The sequence below is a fragment of the Pelodiscus sinensis genome, chromosome 1 (genome assembly GCF_049634645.1).
Source record: "Pelodiscus sinensis isolate JC-2024 chromosome 1, ASM4963464v1, whole genome shotgun sequence".
NCBI classification, from domain to species: Eukaryota; Metazoa; Chordata; order Testudines; family Trionychidae; genus Pelodiscus; species Pelodiscus sinensis.
The window spans coordinates 55,706,631-55,730,050 of record NC_134711.1 but is presented as its reverse complement, the minus strand read 5'-3'; the positions used below and the strand labels follow the sequence as shown (position 1 = coordinate 55,730,050).

Sequence of the window (23,420 nt, the reverse complement as noted above, 5' to 3'; positions counted from 1 at the left end):
TATTTACATTGCCGAGCTGTAATGGTCCTGGAGATGGACTCGGTTTGCACCACCCCCGGGAGCTAATCCTGCTGCATCTCTGCACTTTAAATGTAGCAAAAGCCCAGCAGCTCTTATTACATTTAAAATGCAGAGCTGCAGTGGTGGTAGCGACCCCCCCGCCCTTTACTGATTAATCAAGTAGTCGATGGAAATTCTACTGACTACTCAATTAGCTAATTAACCATGACTTAACACCCCAATTTATCCGGAGGTGATGTGTATCCAGTCAATATGGGGATAGTTGAAATCTCTCATTATTACTGAATTTTTAATTTTTCTAGCTTCTCTAACTTTCCTGAGCATTTCACTGTCACTATTACCACCCTGGTCAAGTGGCTGGCAATATATCCCTGCTAATATATTCATATTATTAGAACATGGGATTACTATCCATAAAAGATTCTATGGAACAGTTTGATTCATTTAAGATTTTTATTTCATTTGATTCTATGCTTTCTCTCCCCACCAGCACAACCTGTTCTGTCCTCTCGATATATTTTGTAAACTTAAAAAACCACCAATAGTCCTGCAGCACCTTAGAGACTAACAAAAAATGTAGATGGCATCATGAGCTTTTGTGGGCACAACCCACTTCTTCAGGTGAATGGAGTTAAGGGGTCCAGGTTGCAAAATAAATAGAGAAAGAAATGGGATGGAGAGGGAAAGAGAAGAAAAAATGGGGGAGGGAGGAAAAGTCAATTAGAGTATCCATGCTAAATGATCAACTTAAAAAACAACAAATAGTCTGGTAGCACTTTAAAGACTAACAAAACATTATCAACCAACCAAACAATGAAGGTGCCAATGGTTCTTTGTCTGTGTAGAATCTGGTGCTAGTACTCTTCCTCGCTATTGCTAACTACTGGTTCTTATCTGCTTCTTTTAACTATCCAGTCTTTAGGCGCTTATAGACTATCCCACAGTCTCTCCCCCCGCCCCCCATTTATTTTTGGTTCTGGACATCCAACACTCCGGTCATCTGAAAAAGTGGGCTGTGCCCACGAAAGCTCATGATACCATCTACATGTTTTGTTAGTCTATAAAGTGCTACCACACCATTTGTTGTTTTTTAAGTTTATCCTCTACAGACTAACTCAGCTACCCCTCTGAAGCTTTTGAACATGCTAAATGAAGCTGATAGTGTGGGTTCTAAGTACTCTTAAGTACTTGGCTTTTTATGTCATTAGGATGTGGAATGTAGCGGGTAAGCCACTTAAGGTCTTTGTTTAAACCTCTATTGCAGGTATCAAACTTGTAAATGAAATTAAGTTCTGCAGTTTTCCTTTCAAGCTTACTGTGTCCCATTAATTATCCTCATTCCACCAAGTTTCTGTGGTGCCTATTATATCAATATCCTCATTCAATATGAGGCACGCTAGTTATTATTATTTAGAATTCCAGCATTTGTATATAAGCACTTTAAAAACTTGTCACTATTTAGCTGTCTGCCATGTTTTAAGTATACAGATATCAAGATGCTTATATGATATATGCCAATACTGGGTGGGGAATAAGCTATACTAATATATGAAGGCATCTTTACACACATATAAATGTATGAAAACCGTGGGTTGTATGAGTATAACTATAACAGTCTTAAAAACCCATTCATCTAACTAAACATAGTCATATTGCTAAATACTGCGTGTATACCAAGCCTAAGTCTTTATAGGGCTGCATCTGAAAAAAGAACATCCTTTGGTGTGTCTTCTGGGATTTAACAAGCTTTTAAACACCAGCTTTGCACACCCACCATCATCATTCCACTCACCGCTGGTGGGCAAGCAGCTGGCGAGGAGGGATTCAGTGAACACTAGAAGTGCACCTGCCAGTACTGATAGAAAGAGACAGAAAATATAGGACAATTTGCCTATTTTTAAGAAAAGGTTGTGACACCTGCAGGAACACTTAAATACAGCACTGTCCATTAAAAATGGGACACCTGGTCACCCTAATAAGGACTAATCCCACACAGGGAAAAAGCTGCCAAGTTGGAAGGAAAAACAACCTTGACTGCTGCTGATGCTTTATGAGTCCTGTCCGGGAACCCAGAGTAGTGGGCAGGCCCAGGTTTCCCCCAAACCTTCACCCACGCAAACACAGAGTCCATCCCCAGAAGAGAAACCAGGACTATCAGGGGATTTTCACCCCAAAACCATGGACTAGCCTGTGATGAGTATGGCTCACTAAGCTGTGGACCCTGCCTCCTGTAAAGAGAAAGGTTGTGTATAGGATCACAGCCAAAACTTTGCTACTATATATATATTTTTTCTTTTCAACTGTCCATAGGTGTGGAAGAAACTATACTAAAACAAAGGAGCAATGCTTACGGCATTTAATATGAAATCAAATAAAAAAGAAAATTAACACTATCATTGGAGTACATGTATCATCATCCTTTCTAACAACTCAAGCTAGCAAACACACCAAAATGCATATTATCCACATATAGCACAGCTTTACAATGCTAAACAAGTAACTAGAAATAGTTGTGCTATTGCTTGCAAATATTACTGACATTAGAAAGGAGAGTAAAAGGCATTCACTGAGGCTTATGCAGTTTCTCTGGGGAATGCTTAAGATCCATGCAATACAAGAACAAGTGAAACAGAGACCTATAAAAACAGAGAAAAGTTCTCCTGGTTGAAACTTTCACCTTGTCTGTGTCACCAACTGAAAAAGTAGAAGCCCCAGAAAAAATTAACACATGGCTTCAGAATGTGTAGACAGATCCATGTTTCAAAGAGCTTGCAAATGAGGTTTCATCCTACAAAACAACTAGCATCTCACCTAGTACTTGCTACTTCTGACTTATAAGAGCCAAAACTCAACTACATGGCAAAGATTTGGCCTTAATGCAATACAATTTACGATGGATTAATCAGTAACACAGGATTTAAAAAAAAAAGATTAAGATCAGAGTTTTAGATACCTGCAACTCTCCAAACAAGTTCTGTTAAAAGAATCTTTTCCTTTCTTACCTTAAGCCATTAACACCTATGTAAACTTTGTTTGAAATGTAATCATGCAAATGTCCTGGCACCCCCACCACCACCACCACCAATGCAGCCTGCTTTCCCCTCTACCCCTTCCTTGAACCCCACCAAACAGAGAGGACTACAGCAAATAAATTGGGACACCCCAAACAAACTCCCTCCTGCCTCAACTTTACTGCACAGATGCCAGCACCTACCCACCTCCTTCCCCTAACCTACCCCTGTGCCATCTGCTTCCCCCCCTCCCCTCCTGCCCAGCTAGGGGCTGGAATAAAATCCTGTTTCTCAAACTTGCAGCACGAGCAGTCTAGTTGGGAGTTGTAACACAGCACAAACTCATCATTCCCCCACTTCACCCCAGGACCACAGGTTGGGAACCGCTATGTTAGGATGTATTTGAAGGTGACTTGAAGATTGTCACCTAACAAGACATCTAACTTGTCTAAGTAATTTTTAACTTGTTCTTTCCCTATTTTAGTCTTTTTTTGGCAAATAATCTTTTGAGGGCTTTTTATTGACCAAATGAACAAATGTCCCAGTGAATTTTATGTATGTTCCTATATCTCACTTGAGAAAGGCAGATGGCAGCATGATTTTATAGAAAAGTGGAGAAATTCAATAGGGAATAATGAGAATGAGGCATAAGAATAAATACTCTCTCAAGAAAGGATTTGTTTTCTAAGTCTATAGCAACAGTTATGGCAGAACCACTAGTAATATATTTCAAATGGAAAAAAAACAAATATAATTTTTCTCACACTCTTTTCCTCAACAATTTGAAAGAATGACTGTTAACAGTTCTGAGACGCATTTTCTAATTCAGATCAGCTATAGGCCTAGGTAATAAATATCTCCTATTATTTTAGTTTAAAACAGTGAATTTGTTCCTAGATAAGACACTCCTATCATTTTCCATATGAATAGGATTTTAATGAGGCTACTCAAAAAAACCCAAACTGTACAAACACCAAATGCCACCCATGATCTATACTCTAAGTAATGCATAGTTGGTGCATCCATTTTAGGAAAAAGCTATTACTTACCAAAATCTGATATATATAAGAAATCTCTTTAGGTAAAGAGTTAAGGCATCAGACAGATTTCAGTAAAAGTCTCACTTGATGCCAGTGAAGGAGTACCAGTTTGAGAAAGCAGGCACCAGCTCCTAAGTGGATTCTAGTTGTGGCTCTGTTTGGGTCCATAAGTCTACATCTACTAAATAGTAAAATTAAATCTACCTTTACTAAAATATTAAAATTACTTGAATATCAAGTAATAAAAGTTTCTTAACTCAACACCTAAGAACACTAACACAAACGCGCAGATTTTTTTTCAGCTTCCTCCCTCCTCCTCCACAATCAGTCTTCTTTCTACCACCTCAACATTGTTGATCTCCTTTTGCTCTAATTTAGAATAAGAAAGAGTTTCTAAAAATGAATTCTCTTCACATTTAATTAAGGTATTTTCTGACTATATACTATGCTAAAATAACTCCAGAGAAAGTAAAAATGTTGAGTATGATCAAGAATTTTCCTGGAAAATGGTACTGAGATGTACAAGCTGGTATACTCCTATTTACAACAGGACAGTAGGTACTAAATGTCATATTAAGAATGGAAACATATTATAGTCTATACTGGTGCTGAGGTACAAGGAAGTTAACACTTATAAAGGTAAATAAAGTTTTATCTCAAAAAGAAATTAAAGCTTCTATCCTCCTATCTGTCCCAGGTTCCAGATACTTATGCATGTGTAGAGTCCATCAGATAGGACTGCAGGATCAGGGCCTACAGTGGAAATAAACAACATCCTTTTTGACCAATGGACAAACACTATATTCTACTGACTGGAGTAAACGTGAAGTGAAATATTTACTATTTTTTAGAGATCTCCAAACCCCAAAACTGTAACTTACTTCAGTAAGCTCGAAGACTGTAGTGGAAGTATAATCAACTGAGAAATTTTATAATATCTATACAGAAAAAATAATTTGAAATTCACTCAGAAATATACTTAGGTGAGCTACAAAATGTGTAAGAACAATATACAAAATATTACACAAAAGTAGAGACTGCCTCCTAATATGACACCTATTCTAAGTTAGGAGGCAAGATATGGACAACTATGAGAGGAAGAAATAATAAAACAAATAATTTTTCAGATTTTAAAATACAAGGGACTACTTTTTAACCTTCAAAATAGCCAAAGTAAACTCAAGGGGTTTTCCCTTGGTGTGTAATCAACTTGTAAGCTGTCAGACTTTAATCCATTTAAATTATATTACTATAATTGGCATAAAAAAACAGAATGAAAAGTATAAGAACAGCTTAATAAGTAGGAGCATAGAAACAATGATGTTATGAAGATATTAAATCCCACATGGAAGATACTGTCAGACTAGCAAATCTACATTTTTATATATGTTTCTTGTACTAATTTTATTTGGTAAAATAAACACAAAAAATTTGCTGAACCTACCTGTGTAACCATGCTTTGTATATACGTTGTTGGATGCTGCTGCTTTTGCTGAACAGCACTTTCTATTGCTACTTTAGCTACAGTGCTTGGATCCGCTCCAGCTGGCACAGCGACCATAGTTGCACTGCAACCAGCATTGTTGGGGTCACTGATTGTAACAATTCTAACTCCTACTTTATTTGGAATTCCTGGAACAGTTTCCCTGTCATTATCCTCTGCTGGCCTCTTTACAGTTCTGCATTCTGCTGTGCCATTAGTAGGCCGAACTTCAGATGACAGGGTAGACTGGGACACTCTAGGTCCTGAATGTGGAACTGCTATGATTTGATGCCCCTGTATAACAGAGGCTGTAGATTGTGGTGAGACAACTACACTTGGGCGTTGCTGAGGCACATCTGAATTCAAACTTGAAGCTAAAGGTCCATTAGGTAAATCAGTGTTGGTACCACTAAGTTGCTGGGTTAACAGTTTTGCAGCCTCCTGTGTACCACTTACAATAGGTGAACTACTCAAAGTTAATACAGGCCCATTAGAAATCCTTTCCCCTTGATCACCTTTGGCAGTCTCTTGCTGTGTGGCATCTGTATTCCCTTGTTCCACTGGAGAGATCTCACCATTTCCTACATGATTGGAAGTTTTGTGATTTGGAATGTTTTTGCTCATATGAGAACCATCTCCTTTATCAAAATCACAGATTCCATTAACTAGGGGCTTCTTCAAATCACTTTTAATTTCCTCTGTGTCCATTTGTTCAAAGTTCTGCTTTCCAGGAGCTCCATTCTCACCCAATTCTAATGATGGCCCGTTACTGACTTGTAAGCACTGATTGGCCTCATTTTGAGTTTTCCCTGAGTTAGAAGGAGGTAGACTGGAGTCATTATACTTTCTCCCGTTTAAAAGGCTTCCCACCTGCATTTCATTTTCCTTTGCATCCCCATTACTGGTGTTTGCAGCTCTTCGGCAAGAGGGATTCTCCATAACTTCAATTTTACGTTCATGAATGTGTAAACCTGTCGCTTCCTTTGCTTCTTCCTCCTTTTGGCAAATTATTTTATCACCTTTGAATGGAGGAGCAGCAGCAGCACATGGTGATTGTCCAGCTGGAGGAGTTTGAGTAGCTGGAAGTGTTTGCACCTGAAGCCCAACTCCTGCCTGTGTTCCACTCATTGAGATTCCTGCTGGAGTAATGAGCTGAGTTGTATTTCCCTGACTCACAGTTGCAGTAGCAAAACTAGTATTTGGCACAACTGTTATGGTAACCTGGTTGCCAGAAGTCCCTTGGAAAATGGTTGCTGGGCTATTTGAGATCAACTGCCCCGGCAATATTTGTAGATTAGAAATGGGTACTGTTTGTACTGCCCCTTGGGGCTGGATTGCACTCTGGACCAGCTGAACATTTTGCTGTCCAACTAATAGTTGCTGAGCAGGAGACTGTCCTTGGACTCCAAAACCTGGTGCTTGGTTATTGGCCACCTGATAAACCACCTGAGGGCTAGGTGCTCTTGTATTGTTAGGTGGAGGAATCTGTGGAGCTGGGAGGATAAGCTTACCACCAGGGGTTGAAGGACCTCGTTTTGGGAGAAGCAGTTGTTTTATCAGACTAGATTCACCAGAGGAAGGCTGACCAACTCCTGCATTAGTTTGCTGTGGCTGAACTTGCATTTGTACCGGTTGTTGTTGTTGGACTTGTACTTGTACCTGTTGCTGTGACGGTGCTGGTGAATGCTGCTGCTGTTGCTGCCTCTTCACGGAAAGCATCTGGCTGACAGTAGGAGGGGGTCCTTGTGATTGAGGAGTAGTAGATGGAGAAGACATTACTGTAGGAACTTGATTATTTGTAACTGGTCCAGGAGATGGTGAGGAAGATGGAGTTATGTTTGGCTGCCCAGTCAACTGGACAGTTTGACCAGCTGGAAGAGAAGCTGGATTAGCAAGCACAATTTGGTGAATGGCTGGTGCATATGTTTGACCTTGCTGAGCTGGCTGGCTTACAATCACTACGCTTTGTTGGGATGGTGGCTGTTGCTGCTGCATGGATTGTTGTACCACAGTAGGTGGGACTTGCTGAGAGGGTAGAGGCTTTGGCGCAATATTCTGAAACCCCACCCTAGAAGTCTGTGGATTTTGCACACCAGCAATAGTAACCATCTGCCCAGCTGCAACTTGGAAATTCTGTACTGTAGTGGCAGAAACAATATTGGGTGCAGAGGTTGTGACATATTGTTGAGGTGCTATGATGACTGTGTCTTGTTGCTGGTTACCAGAAGCAGGCTGTTGAGATGAAGTCTGCAAAGGTTGTGATGATGTAGTGATTAACTGTTGACCCTGTGAAACTGATGAAGTGCATGATGGTAGATTCTGTACTCGGCCAAATATATGACCCTGAGGTACAGCTTGTTGAATTACTGTAACAGGAGTGCCTGAAGGTATCTGTCCTGGTACCACTGCATGTAGCGGAGACTGTTGTTGAATTACAGGTTGATGGTGAAGCAATGTCTGAGAACTGACAACAGCAACAGATGGCTGTGGTCCTGCACTGTTGTGATTTTGATTAGAAGCTTGTGCTGCTCCACCTACAGCAATAGTAACAGGAACTGCAGACTGGGGAACAGAGCTTTGTATTACTGTGGCCTTGACTACCTCACAGGAAATTGGAGTTTTATTCTGAATGACAGTCACTGTAGCATTCTGCTGATGCTGTGTGTGAACTGAAGGATTTTGTGGAATTCTAGAAACAGTTTGTGCCACAGTGTGAACACCTGGAATTGGAAAAGACATCTGTGTTGCTGTCAGATTTGAAGATTGGTGGTTAACTGGGGTCCTCTGAAAATGATTTCCTATACTTTGTGGTCCATGTGGGATTCCTGCTGACCCAAATAAAACAACATCAGAAGTCTGAATGCAAAAATCCAAACCAGATGAAACCTCTACCACTAAGCAAAACACACAAATATAAAGAATCAAAAATCCCAAATTTGAAATAATCATTTCAGTCATGCAAAGTAGTTTCTAAACTCAGTTATAGCATGTCAGGATTAGTAGTGGACATAAGTGGCTTGTCTGGTGACTTGCAAATTTAGAAGTCAGGCACCAAATACCAAGCAATATCTACCCAGATAGTACTTAGCAACACTATCGTCCCAACACTATAAAGCATTTAACAAAAAAAATTAAACTAGTTTCTCAAAACTACTTTTCACTGAATTTTACTTTGCTTCTGAAATTACAGTAAAACAACAAATTGGCTGCCATATAAAATATAATGCAAAAGATAAGGAACCTGCTGGTGAAGGAGATGGAGATACATCAGGAACAGAGTCAACCCGGACGACAGGGGTAGCAGAAGTTGGTTGTTGTTGATAGTACATCTGAATGGGAAGTGGTATAGCTCTCCTTTTAACTCCTACTACATGTATATGTGCCTGCCCGTTGTTATTTGGATCCTCTACTCTCTTCACTGTGTGATTTGGAAAGACAGTTCTGCCAAACACAAACATATAGCTATATACATAACAAAAATATCACAGTATTATTTTTTTTCTTTTCGCTTTTTGCGCATCAACTCTGCTCAGTAGACAGAGAGGATAAAGAAAAACATATGCAAAAACTAAGAAGTCAAATTCTTCATCGTGTACCTAATTACAAAATCTAGATCATAGGATAGTCATGATCTAGATAATACGTCAGTCAAGTATGATCATACATCAGTCATGTATGCATATTCACCCTCTGCCAAAAAGAAAGATGGGCATGGGAAATCCTCCTGGTTTTTTTCCAAACAGAAGAGTATTTTCAATGGCTAGTATCTCATGGCATCATCTGTCCTTATTTCTACAGATACGCAGCCTGTTATGTGTCCTCTCACTAGAGTGAGATGCTCAGATGCTTTTTTTCAGCAGGCTACCTTCTTGGGGCCTGAGAGGTTCACCAGAATTAGCATTGTCAAGAACTTGGACAAGAGAAATGAAAACTGTAACCCCCATAAGCTAGAAATGGAAGAAATAAATTCCCAGACATATTAGCAAGCTTTAACAAAATAATTGCATTGAGCTTTTTTTTTTTAAACTTAAAATCCAAAATGCTAGTAGATCAAAGCAGTTTTTTAAAACTCAGTTGAGAGTAGGTATTCCCCTAAAGGAGTTTAAAAGTGCAGATTAGCATTAGGAATCCATAATTTCCTGTTTATTCTTCTACAAACTTTTTACCTTACCGAAGACATTTATAAAATCCAGTTGATGTTAGGATTCCACCTCGAGCTAATTTACTGCAGGTTGAGAGGTATTCAGAGTACATTTCTGCTCGAGAAACTGAGCAATCTGAATTCACCTCAAAATGTGCATTCAACCTAAAAATGAGGAAAGAAAATAAATGATAAAACATCCTGAAACATGGGCATTACATTTTAAAGAACAGAAATGCTACTCTTGCACTGAGTAAAGGATTTTGGATAATAAATAACAATGCTGCTAATTTAAAATATTGAATATTGATAATTGTATCAATTATCTCCTCAATACTAGGGATGTAAAAGGTTAACCGGTAAGTATCACACTTAACAGTGATGCTTACCGGTTCCAGTTAACTGGTGGGGGTTGGAGCAGCTCCTCCACTTGCTGTGCGCAGAAGACTGCTTTCATCCTGCAGGGCCTGCCACACACAGGAGCGTGCCAACCTGAATAGAAACAGCCCTTGTCCACAGCTAGGTGAATTACAGGACATACAGAGCACCCCTTGCTGCTGGAGTTGCCCCAACCCACCATTCGCCCTTAAATTGGTTAACCGATGAAACATCATGTTTAACTGGTTAACCAATATATCTCTACTTAACACAACATTATTTTATCTTTCACAATATAAACCTCAATGCCCAAGGTTAGTACAAGAAAAAGCAAAAAAATAAACAGCAAAAATTGATCACATAACATCCCGTTGAGATTATTTTTACATGTATAATATGCAAGACTTAGTAATATATTCACAAACCAAAACTTCATCTGAGAAATTTTAGACTGAACATGTGTTTTAAGTTCCCAGAAGAGAAGGTTACTCACCTTGTGCACTAACTGTAGTTCTTTGAGATATGTCCCCGTGGGTGCTTCACTTATGTGTGTCAGTGCTGCTGAGCACACAGCCCATAGATCTTTAGTAGCAGTCCCTGGCCACCGGTGCGTGATGAACTATCGTGCAATTACCGAGTAACAGTTTAGCATGCGCCGGTGGCCATTCCCTCTATTCCTTCTCCACACCAGACTCTTATAGCCCGGAGCGGAGGGGAGGAGGGTGGGTGTGGAGCACCCACGGGGACACATCTCAAAGAACTCCAGTTACTGCACAAGGTCAGTAACCTTTCCTTCTTCTTTGAGGGGCCTTGTGGGTGCTCCACTTAGGTGACTAGGCAGCAGTATTCCTGCTTGGCAGTGGGTGCTCCGTGTTGCACGGCTGGATGTTGGACAGTGTGGTACATCCAAATCTAGTGTCTGAGTCCTGAAAGGACTGAATAGCGTAATGTTGTGCAAAGGTATTGGCTGAAGCCCATGTTGCAACTCTGCAAATTATATCTATTGGAAGGCCTTGAGAAATGCAGTTGTGGCAGATACTGCTCTCGTGGAGTGCACCCATATAACTGTTGGTGGCTGTTCATGTTTCTGGGACTAAGCCAGTTGTATTCATGTAGAAATCCATTTGGATATTCATTGTTTGGAAACAGGTTGACCTCTGGACCTGTCCATGCAAGACACAAATAGTCTGGGAGTGTGTCGGAAGTTCAAGGTAAAAAGCTACTGCCCTGCGTACATCCAGTGTGTGCAGCACTGCCTGATTGCTGTCCTCGTGTGGTTTCAGGAAGAACAAAGGTAAGAATATTGTTTCGTTACAGAGGAACTAATTAGGTATCTTGGGGAGGAATTTCGGGTGGGTTCTAAGGACAACCTTGTCCTTGTTGAACACTATGTACGGAGCAGCCACCATAAATGACGTTATCTCTCCCACTTTCCTAGTTGATGTTATCGCTATGAGAAAAGCTAATTCGAACTAGCATGTCCACACTGAGTGGACCCTGAACCGGGGTTAAGGATGGCCGGAAGCAGTGCCAGCAGGGCATCAGATTAGGACTTAAGAGTGTGGAGCTGCTGTCTCAGGCTAGCCGAGGGCTGTGCTTAAAGGGACCTGACCCCCATCTGGGACAGACAGTTCTCAGGGGTTCCCCGCTTGCAAAACAGTCCTGGCTTGGAGTGCCCTGAGTGCCCACACTCGGCACATCACAGCACTTGGCCATCAGCCCGGCTGCACTTGCCGCAGGCTGCCATCCGGAGGGGGGATCAATCAAGGGGCTTCAGGAGAGCTTCCACCCCGAGGAGCCCGCAGAGCCAGCCCAGTCCTCCCCATCGGGGGCTCATACCCCATTTCTCCCTCACCTCCTTCCACTTACCCCTCCCTAGCCCCCCTTCCTGATGTACAAAATAAAGGACACGTGTGTTCAAAAATAGAAACTCTCTTTATTGAACAAAACTTGGGGAGACTGGGAAAAGGAGGTGGGAGAGGGGAAGAGAGAGGATGGGAGAGGGGAGGGCAACTAAAATGATCAGGGGTTTGGAACAGGTTCCATATGAAGAGAGGCTAAAGAGACTGGGACTTTTCAGCTTAGAAAAGAGGAGACTGAGGGGGGATATGATAGAGGTCTATAAAAGCATGAGTGGTGTGGAGAGGGTGCATAAAGAAAAGTTCTTCATTGGTTCCCATAATAGAAGGACTAAAGGACACCAAATGAAATGAATGGGTAGCAGGCTTCAAACTAACAACAGAAAGTTCTTCTTCACAAAGCAAATAGTCAACCTGTGGAACTCCTTGCTGCAGGAGGCTGTGAAGGCTAGAACTAGAACAGAGTTTAAAGAGAAGTGAGATCAAGTCATGGAGGTTGGGTCCATGGAGTGGTATTATCCAGGGGGTAGAAATGGTGTCCCTGGCCTCTGTTTGTGGAAGGCTGGAGATGGATGGCACGAGACAAATGGCTTGGTCATTGTCTTCAGTCTATCCCATCCAGGGTCCCTAGTGTTGGCCGCTGTCGGCAGACAGGCTACTGGGCTAGATGGACCTTTGCTCTGACCCTGTTGTATGGCCATTCTAAGCTCAGGGCTCAGGGTCGGGGGTCTCAGTGGACCACCTTGATTTTCATGCCAACCTGCTCCTGGGTGGCCAGGCTGGCAGCTATCCTGCCCTAGACGGCCACTTTCCTGTGCCTAGTGCGGAGGTCGTGGATGAGGTCCACGATGTCCGCACTAGACCAGGCGGGCACCCGCCTCTTGCGGACCCGGGCAGGCTCCCGGGAGCCACCAGCCTGGTCCCGGGAAGAGGCGGAGAGCTGGGTGGCAGCGGGTGGCTGGCTCGAGCTGTGCCAGGTGCAGGGTCTGCTGGCTGGGTGCTGGCAGGCTTGCACCTGGCACGGGCACCGTAGCCAGCCTGTGCCCCTTTAAGGGCTCCAGGGCCGGGAGGGGGGCAGAAGAGTTTCCCTGGTGGTGCCCAGAGTGGCCACCAGGGAAAGCTGGGGAGGGCTAGCCTCCCACTAGTTCGAATTAAGTGGCTACACAGCCCTTAATTCGAACTAGTTAATTTGAACTAGGCATTAGTCCTCGTGGAATGAGGTTTACCTAGTTCGAATTAAGCGCTCTGCTAGTTCGAATTAAGTTCTAACTAGCGGATCACTAGTGTAGCACCTATCAAAGTTATGTCTGTTAGTTCGAATTAACTTTGTAGTGTAGACATACCCCCAGAGATCGTGGTCCAATGCCCACCCTACAACAGAATAGAGGGCACTTGGAGTTGACATGGTTTACAAACAAGTTCACTACTGGGTAACCCCATTTCCTGAAAAGGTTGTTTATGATAGACTTGTTGATTTCCCATTCATGGTTCTGTGGGATTTGTCTGTTGAGGGCATCCGCTAGTAAATTGTCCTTGACAGATAAATGCACTGCAGTAGGTGTGACGTTGAGTGTAATACACCATCGCCACAGTTTTGCTGCTTCCGCACATAGGCTGTGAGATCTCATGTCCCCCTGTCTGTTTATATAATATGTCATTGCGGAATTGTCTGACATTATTCTCACTGTCTTGTTCCGTATGTGCTCGAGCAGTTGGGAGCATGCCCTCCTGACTGCCCTCAGCTCCAACGCACTGACATGGAGCCAGGACTCTTCTCGTGTCCATTGTCCCTGTAATATCACACTCCCTATGTGGGCTCCCCATCCCAGCAGGGACATATCCATTGTCATAGTGATGGATGACATTGGTGCCTGAAACAGAAGCTCTATGCATACGTTGTTTATGTCTGTCCACCAGTTTAGGGTGGCTTTGACTCGGATGGGTACAAGGAGTGTTTTGTGGAGTGGATGGTGTCTGGGCTGATACACGGAGTTTAGCCAGACCTGGAACGGTCTCAAATATAGTTGAGCATGTAGGACTACATACGTGCATTCAGCTATGAGTCCAAGTATTTATAGGCATGCACATGCCAATGTATGCGAGCAGCTCTGTATCAACACGATCAAGTCGCGTAATCTCGACCATCTCTGGATCGGCAGTGAGGCTATACTCCAGGTGCAGTCCAACTGCGCTCCTATAAACTCCAGCGTTTGTGTAGGAGTGAGGGTACATTTGTTCAAGTTCAGTAGGAGCCCAAGCATGTCGAATTACTCTCTTGTGGTTTCCAACACCTGCTCTGTGTCCCCATATGTGGGTGCCATGATCAAACAGTTGTCGAGATAGGGAAAAATGTTTATTTGCTTTCTTCGTAGGTGTGCAGCTACCACGGCAAGGACCTTGGAGAATACTCTGGGTGCTGTCAACAGACCAAAGGGGAGCACCCTGTACTGATAGTGTAACTCCTTGATGGTGAACCTGAGGAATCACCTGTGTGCCAGGTGAATTGATACGTGAAAATATGCGTCCTTAAGGTTGAGGATAGATAGCTATGCTCCTTTCTCCATCTTGAACCTCTGATATTTGACGAACCAGTTAAGACTACAAAGATCTAGTATGGGTCGCCAGCCCCCTTCCCTCTCCCCCAATTTCTAGACAATTAGGAAGTATCTGGAATAGAATATCCCTTGCCTCTCTATCGGCTGGGTACTTCCTCTATAACAGGGTTTCCCAACCTATGGGTTGGGACCCAAATATGGGTTGCCATTACATTTCAAAAGGGTCGCCAGGTGTCTCCCCAGGTGGCTCTTAAGAAGCCATTCACACATTTTTTGAATTGCTCTGGGTCACCAAGTCTTCCTGAATTGTCAAAATGGGTCCCCATCTGGAAAAGGTTGGGAACCACTGCTCTATAGCATCTAGCTTCCTGAGGCACTGTGCCTCTTCCATGAGAACACTCTCATGAGAAGAGTCCCTGAAGAGGGACAGGTAAGGATTAGTGGGTGGAACTGCTGTGAATGGTATGTAGTATCAGGTTCATATTATTTCTAGGACCTATTGGTCCGAGGTGATGGTCTTCCATGCTGCATAGAATTCGACAAGTCTGTTTCTCAATGTCTGTTTCCTTAGATCTGCCTGCCCTGGAGGACCGAGGGTTAATTGTACCTTCAACCAGTGCCGCAAATTTGCTGACAGGAGTTGGACTCCTGGGTCGAGGATGTTTGCTCATTTCATTGTCATTGTCTAGATTGTCTCGCGTGTGTCTCTTGTTCTTATAGGGCCTTTGTTGTTGGTTATACCCTGTTGTTCTGAACCTTTGATTATATTGTTTGTATTGTTTCTTCTTGGATCCAGGCAGCTAAATCCCTAACATGAGAAGAGTCCCCCCGAAGTCTTTAAGGGTGTAGAGAGATGAATTCCTAGCTTCAGCAAAGAGTTTCTCTCCCTTGAATGGAAGGTCTTCGATGTTTAATTGTACTTCCTTGGGAAACCCAGATAGTTGAAGCCATGACATTCTCCTCAGCACCACTGAATTTTCCATGGACCTGGCTGCTGTATCCGCTGCGTCCAATGCTGCTTATAGGGCTGTGTGGGAGATCAGAGAGTCTTCCATTACATTTGATTCTAATTGTTCCTTTATCTCTTCTAGTAGATATTGAATAAAGGAAGTGAAGGTTTTGAATGTCTGGTATGAATATTTTGCTAATAGTGCTACGTAATTAGCAATTCTGAGTTGAAGGGAGGCTGATGAGTTTGTCTTCTTCCCCATAGCATCTATCCTCTTTATCTCCTTGATTATGCGCTCTGGGGTACTGCTGTTGCTTCTCCCTCTGATTGGCAGCTTCGACAACCAACGAATTCGGTGAAGGATGTGCGAATAGGAATTCTACCCCCATAGGTGCTACCACGAGATCCACCTCTGTCATGTATCATTGTACCAGGGGAAGCAGTGGCATCACTGTATAGCCTACCATTTCTGGATGCATCTGTGTATTCAGTGTACTTGAATGCACCAGTACCGATGGTACCATGACTCAGTCTGTCTGTGCAGCATTTCACTTCTTTGCAACTTGCCTGCTTCTTTCTTTGTTGCTAGTATTGGCTTCCCCTGTGGTACTACTGGCTTGTTCTGATGAAAGCTTGAAGCTTGGCCAGTGGTTCTATGCTTCACTTTGGGATCACTGTCTCTCTTTGAACAGGACCCCTTAACCCGCTTTTCTTTGAGGAAGAAGGTTCTTTTGAAAAAAGAAAGAACTATGTCTAGACTGCTTGCTTTTCAAAACAAAAAAACAAGAAAACCTCTTTTGAAAAAGCAATCAGAAGAAGATATGCACAATTCCCACCAAATCTGCATATCTTCTTTCGAAAGTAAAACGTAGTCTAGACGTGCCCTGAGAAACACTGTTCAATTAGATAATGCCACTCTATAGTTTTACAGCATGATTAGATTTAAAATTAAAGAGATAAATTATATTCTAAGAAAGAGACAACAACTAGTCAGAAGTATCACGTTAAACAGCTAACACATTGTGTTGTGTTTCCTCTTCCTCAAGAAAATATTTGAAAGGAACTGTATACTTACCACTGGCATGCAAATTTTTCACTGTCAATTTCTACTATTCCTGGTGGTGGAACAACATGTTGTGCTGCTCTTGATGCTGTGGAAAAGGAAATAAAAATACATTTTCTGACATGTAATGTTGATTTTTCCGTTAAAGAAAATTACTTACATAATTCAATATGTATAAAATTGAACATCTCAAGCAATACAAAGGATCATCTGAAGTTCAGCGGTTTCAAATTTGATTTGAAATCTGTTTTGTATTCTAAAAATAAAACCCAACAAAGAGTCTGATGGCACCTTAAAGACTTCTATTTTATGCAAGATCTCTCTCATTTCCTTACCAAAAAAAATCTATTTTGATTAAATTAAATGTTGGATTAATTAATTACTTATATCTACAGACAGCTGCATAGACTTAAATAAAGTATAACTACATATATCTAAAGAACTCCACACACCCATGTCTTAAAAGAAGATAACTTATTTTCTAGTGAATGATCAGATTTGCTTTAAATCAACTCTCTTTAAATACATGCGAAGTTATGTCAAAGTCTTAATGAGGACATGTCTCCAGCAATGTTTTTAGTCACTAGTGTAATGGTATCACTGCTATTGTAAATGTGCTACACTGGTATAGAACTTGGCTTGCATCACACACCTGGTTTGAAACTGAGATATGTTGCACTAACACAAGTTGCACTTTACACTGATGCACAGTATGTTCCATATGGGATTGGTTATCTGTGCAACTAGCCTGGTGGCCAAAAACCTCAGATAAACCCTTTGTGTAGGTCTCAAAGCACACAGAGTAAAATTCTCACAGACACAGAGGGGCTGTGCAAGGCTATCCATGCCACTGATTTGCTATATTAGCGAAAGTGAGCAGAGTGGTTGTGCTGAAGGGTTTTTGCACAATTTACAAGCTAGGTGGGATCATGGACCAACTCTAAACAGGTCAGCATAATAGGAGGGAAAACCATGATCCAAACCTCATTGGAGTTGGCAGAGGGATGCAATAGCTGTTTCCTAGTTCATAAATAGGATTAGTGACATTGGAAGCAGCTATGTTATAGTCCCATATACTGTCTGTCTCCAGTCCTTCCCAATCCTATCCTATCACAGTGGTACTTAAGCATGTACCAGTGGTACATAAAGAGATATGATAAACATCTGTTGCATGCTATTCTTTCTCTATTCCATTCATCAGGGGGAAAACTGTGCATACATTTAATATTTATTCATGTGACATATTTTCACTAATGAAAGCAGAGTCAAAGAAATGCACATACTTAGTTCTCTGGATAAGTGATTTTTTTTTTTACACACAAAATGTCCAAGTGTACATCATGAAAGCAGAAGGATACAATTTTTTTTTAAGTCAGTGTGTAAGCAATTTCCACCTTCTACTAAATGAAGTACACAAGCACTGGATCACATCCAAACTTATCCTCTTCCTGGGACAATTAACAACCCAAATGGAAAGACTCTGTAGTAAAATAAGAGTTCCCCACTCAGAATGTTGGGACTGAGTCTTCTCAAGTCCTGAATTGGGCACCTTCCTCCCTTCTTTTAGGGAGTTTGAAAATAATGGTAGTTAGATCCATTCCCTCTGCTGGAAGTGAATCCAACATCTATTGTAATAGGTTATTGTGAGAGGGTCCCTCAAGAAGGGCAGCAAGCAGGTTGGGAATAGGAACTCTTTGAAATTGAATTTCCCTCCTGGCTGATTTCCAGGACCCAGTGGTTCAAAGTGATTTGTCTCCAGGCCTCATAAAATCAAACTGGTCTCCAAATGGGATAAAGAAAGGGGTAAAGATCTATCAGAAGAGAGAACACATGGTCCTCAACCAAACTGTCAAACCAATACTCCCAAGTTGGGTGCTGTACACGCATCTGGTAATGAAGCCGAGGGTCTTCACTTGTGGAATCAGTATCTTTCTCTAAGGCTCCCTGCTTCTGAGGATTATAATAGGAAGGTGAAGGAACCTGTTTATCATGTATCTGGTGTAGAGCCTGTCTTGTACACTCTGGAACATAAATGTCTGGATCTGAGAATGGCCTGGGAGTCCTTTTTTTTTCTGAACAGATTAGTATTCTTGAACTCTAGATCTTCAGTTTTATTCTGCACTTTCCTTGAGACCCTACAGATTGCAATCATGATGATCATCGTATTATAACAAAGGTTGCCAGAGATCTTGCAGCATTAATGGAAGCACCAATTGCCACTTGTAGGCAGCTTTGTATTACCAATTGCCCCTCTATAATCAAAGATTTAATCTTTCTCTAAATTCCTGAAGGGGCTTCCCTGTAAACTTCTTTACCTTATACCAGTTGCAGCAATCACAACAGTACAATAATGTTGTGGAGAATGCTTTGGCAGGGGCCTCTCAGGGAAGAAATCAGGAGATACCATTTACCAGAAGGCATAGGATGTGTAGTCATAGGGATGGGGGTTCCATGACCACCACCCCCACAAGAAGAAAACAGATGGTGGTGGTCGGAGACTTCCTCCTAAAAGAGACAGAGTCATCCATCTGCCATCCAGACCAAGAATCTCAAGAAGTGTGCTGCTTACCAGGAGCTAGAATTCAGAATGTGACCAAGAGCCTTCCAAAACTGATTAAACCTTCAGATCGCTACCCCTTCGTGCTTCTCAATGTAGGAACTAATGATATGGCCAAGAATGACCTTTAGCAGGTCACTACAGATTATGTAGTGCTGGGAAGAAGGATTAAGGAAACTGAATCACATGTGGTGGTCTCATCCATCCTCCCTATTCAAGGAAAAAATCTTGGTAGGGATTGTCAAATCGTGGAAGTAAATGCGTGGTTGTGCAAGGGGTGTCAGAAAGAGGGCTTTCGTTATTTGACCATTGGATTCTATTCTGGGCACAAGGATTGCTAGGAACAGATGGGATCCACCTAACCAAGAGAGAAAAGAGCATCCTTGTGGCAGGTTTGCAAATCTAGTGAGGAGGGCTTTAAACTTGGTTCGTTGGGGGACAGTAACCAAAGCCCTGAGGTAAGTGGGGAAGTTGGACACTGGGAAGAAATGCAAGGAGGAACCAGCAACAAAGGAGGACCCTTGATTCAAATGGAGAAGGTAGGGCAATCAATTGATTATCTAAGGTATTTGTACATGAATGCAAGAAGCCTGGGAAACAAACAGGAAGAATCAGAAGCCCTGGCACAATCAAAGAACTATGATTTGATTGGAATAACTAAACTTGGTGGGATGACTCACATGACTGGAGCATTGTCATGAAAGGATATAAACTGTTCAGGAAGAACAGGTGGAAGAGAAAAGGAGGAGGAGTTGCACTGTTTGTAAGAGAGCAGTATGATTGCTCAGAGCTCCAGTATATAGAGGGAGAAAAGCCTGTTGAGAGTCTATGGGTTAAGTGTAGAAGTGGAAGCAATAGGGGTGATGTTGTGGTTGGCGTCTGCTATAGACCACTAGACCAGGTGGATGAGGTAGACGAGGCTTTCTTCAGACAATTAAGAGAAGCTTCCAGATCACAGGCCATGGTTCTCATGGGGGACTTCAATCACCCTGACATCTGTTGAGAGACCATACAGCAATACACAAACAATCCAGGAAATTTTCCTATGCTGGGTAGTCTAATCTACATGCCTCCGTTGTCAGAGGCATGTAGTCTAGACGTACCCTAAGATGGATGGAAAGCTGGCTAGATTGTCGGGCCCAAGCAATCAACGGCTTGATGTCAGGCTGATGGTCAATTTCTAGCAGAGTGCCTCAAGGATCAGTTCTAGATCCGGTTTTGCTTAACATCTTTATTAATGACCTAGATGAGGGGATGGATTGCACCCTCAGCACGTTTGCAGATCACACTAAGAGGTAGATAAGCTGGAGGGCAAGGATAGGGTCCAGAGTGACCTAGACAGATTAGAAGATTTGGCCAAAAAAAATCTGATCAGGTTCAACAAAGACAAGTGTAGAGTCCTGCATGTAGGACGGACAAATCCCAAGTATTGCTACAGGCTGGGGACCGACTGGCTAAGTAGCAGTTTTGCAGAAAAGGACCTGGGAATTACAGCGGGTGAGAAGCTGGATATGAGTCAACAGTGTGCCCTTTTAGCCAAAAAGATTAATAGAATATTAGGTTGCATTAGAACCATTGCCAGCAGATCTAGAGAAGTGATTATTCCCCTTTATTAGGCTCTGGTGGGGCCACATCTAGAGTATTGTGTGGAGTTCTGGGGCCTCTGCTACAGAAAGGATGTGGACGCATTGGAGAGTGTCTAGTGGAGAGCAACCAAAATGATTAGAGGGCTGGAGCACATGATCTATGAGTAGAGGCTGAAGAATTTGGGCTTATTTAGTCTGCAAAAGAGAAGAGTGAGGGGGGATTTGATAGCAGCCTTCACTTCCTGAAGGGAGGTCTCAAAGAGGACGGAGAAAGGCTGTTCATAGTAGTGACAGATGGCAGAACAAGAAGCAATGGTCTCAAGTTACAGTGGGAGAGGTCTAGGTTGGATATTAGGATCCCGCTCTAGACTGCCACTTTATGCTGACAAAGTGCTGAGTCGGCAAACCGCGGCAGCCATTTTTATGCAAATTAAGTGCGGGATATTTAAATCCACGCTTCATCTGCAATGTCAACCTGCCTAATCTGCATCCCTGTGCCGACAGAGGGATGCAGTCTAGACATACCCATAGTGTAGTCATATTCAAAGCAAAATTCTCTAATGAGGGCAAGGTCTTCAATCAGACACCAAAAAGTTTGCCAAGATTCATGTCTCAGACTTTCCTGGAGTCAAGTCACTGTGAACTGTGATGTTTTATAAAAAGTAGTTTTGAGAAGAAGAACCTGATTAACTGATGAAAGTTCTGGACAAGTGGGTTATCCACCAAACTAGAAAGTCTATTAAATCCAGAAGGAAAGAGAAAAAATACTAGGGAAAAAAATCTTAAGTTTATATTTAGTCACAGAAATGAAACTGAAATACTAGAGTCTTTGGGTCTGACCCTGACTTGAATAGGAATTGCAGCTGACCAACATGTCTTGGGTTTAGACCCTTTAGGAGCTCCCTGGAACCACACAAAGGCAATATGGGCCTTTAAAAAAATCTTTGGTACTTTAAGTACTAAGGGGGAAAAAACTGAGGTGGGAAGTTATTTGGCAGGGGAGCAAGTATTTAAATTTGAACATGTTTTTCAAATAATTATTTTTTAAAAAGCAGCAACATATGTCAAGATGTGTAAGTTATTCAGATGCCTACATTTTTCAGATTGCTGAAAGCACCTGACTTCTGGGTCTCAAGTATAAGCCAAATACTGCAAGTTTCATTTTCACTGAAGTTATGGGATTGACAGTAGCAAGATTCAAAAGAGGATAAACAAATTCCGCGGGATTTGCATATCTTCTTCTGATCTCACTTTTTAAAGCAGAGCTTTTGAAAGTGAAAGTAGTCATGACGCGTTTTTTTCAGCAACCCTCCCCCGCTTTCGAAAAGCCGCTTTTCCTTAAAAAAATGAGGCTTATGCAGCTTTTCGAAAAAGGATGGGGTTGCCAAAAAATGCCATGGAATTTCTATATCCTCTTTCGAATCTTCCGCGTAGTCTAGATGAGCCCTTTGAGTTTCTTGTGACCTCAACGAAGAAAGATCTTTCTTTTAAGCTTTAAGTGAAGGTGTTAAACGTTGGCCACATCACAAATGAAATGTTTAGTGGCTTCAATGTATTCATTAGATATTTTTTGTCTTCATTTCTATGATTCCATTAGATCCCCATTCTCCTAGAATCTGACCCTAAAACTGAGAACATATTGTACATACTGCCACGTACTTACTATTTGCACAGAAAATAATACAAAATAGAGCTTTCATGTAATGACCAATATTGCTCCAAATATTTGTTCAATTAGAAAAATAAAGCAAAGATTATTTTGCCAGCAACAACATTAAAATATGCATTTCTGATAAGACATATTGAAATGCAATAAATCATTAAATTACTCACAGATATATAATTATACACGGCAGGATCAACAGCCACCGTGGGACTCAGGGCAAGGTGTGGGGGAGGGAGACAGTTTCATGCCCCTGGAAGGGGTGGAGCAGTCAGCCGCTAGTGCTGCCCAGACCACCGCAGTGGCTGTTGACCCTGCTGTGTATAATTATATATCCTTTTTACTCAGCACTCGGAAATATGTGGAATGGAGCTCTGGTGGCAATTCAAAGGGTCCCAGGACAATGGCAGCCAGAAGCTCTGGGCCTCCTGGAATCTCTGGGCCCTGGGCAATTGCTCCCTTTGATCCCCCCCATGAATAGGTGGTACTTGATTGTACACATAAACCCAGTTATATAGCTACAGATAGAAAGACAGGTGCACAGTTATATTTGATATAAAGAATGTTCTACAGCAATACAAAAGATATTCTCCTACTAACCTGGGACAGCTGTTGCATGGGCCTGTGAGGAAACATGTTCCACTGCCTGTGGCCTAATTTCAGATACTTGGTGGTTGGAATTTTGATGTTCAATGAGTTTTACTGCAGTAAGTGCCTCAGGTCCAAACATTTGGATGTCCATAGAAACCAGACATACTAATGTATCTAAAACATTAAATGCAAAATCAACAACTGTATTACAAAAAATTAAACGTGAGTATTTGATAGCGAACACATTGAACTGACACTTGCTGAAGAAAAATAAACCCTCACATATTTCTGTGGATTTTGACATTGTATTTTTCATGGCATATAGAGCCAATACATAATTCAAAATCCTGACCTGTTTTGGTCTCCATCTTCATTAATTCTTTGAGAAAACAAAAATTTAGTTATATAAATATATGGCAACAATATGCACATAATATACCAACACATATACTTTAAACTCTGACAGAGCAGAATTTTTTAATCCCTGAATGTGACACTGTATCAATTCTTTTTCATCAACAAA

General features: G+C 41.9%; 1 protein-coding gene across 5 annotated transcripts in view; it reads right to left on the bottom strand.

Annotated features, from left to right (window-relative positions):
* The window catches only part of ARID2 (AT-rich interaction domain 2), a 203,135-nt gene that overhangs the window by 80,371 nt on the left and 99,344 nt on the right, over positions 1 to 23,420 (bottom strand). For all 5 annotated transcript variants that reach the window (XR_012904298.1, XR_012904299.1, XR_012904297.1 and 2 more), the window contains exons 11-15: positions 22,907 to 23,071; positions 16,513 to 16,588; positions 9,727 to 9,861; positions 8,797 to 8,996; positions 5,517 to 8,380 (exon numbers count right to left, since the gene is read on the bottom strand). Coding sequence is in view for 1 of the 5 variants with exons in the window: in XM_075930435.1 (XP_075786550.1) it covers positions 5,517 to 8,380; positions 8,797 to 8,996; positions 9,727 to 9,861; positions 16,513 to 16,588; positions 22,907 to 23,071 (3,440 nt within the window). In the remaining 4 variants the exon portion in view is untranslated. The remainder of the gene's footprint in view (positions 1 to 5,516; positions 8,381 to 8,796; positions 8,997 to 9,726; positions 9,862 to 16,512; positions 16,589 to 22,906; positions 23,072 to 23,420) is intronic.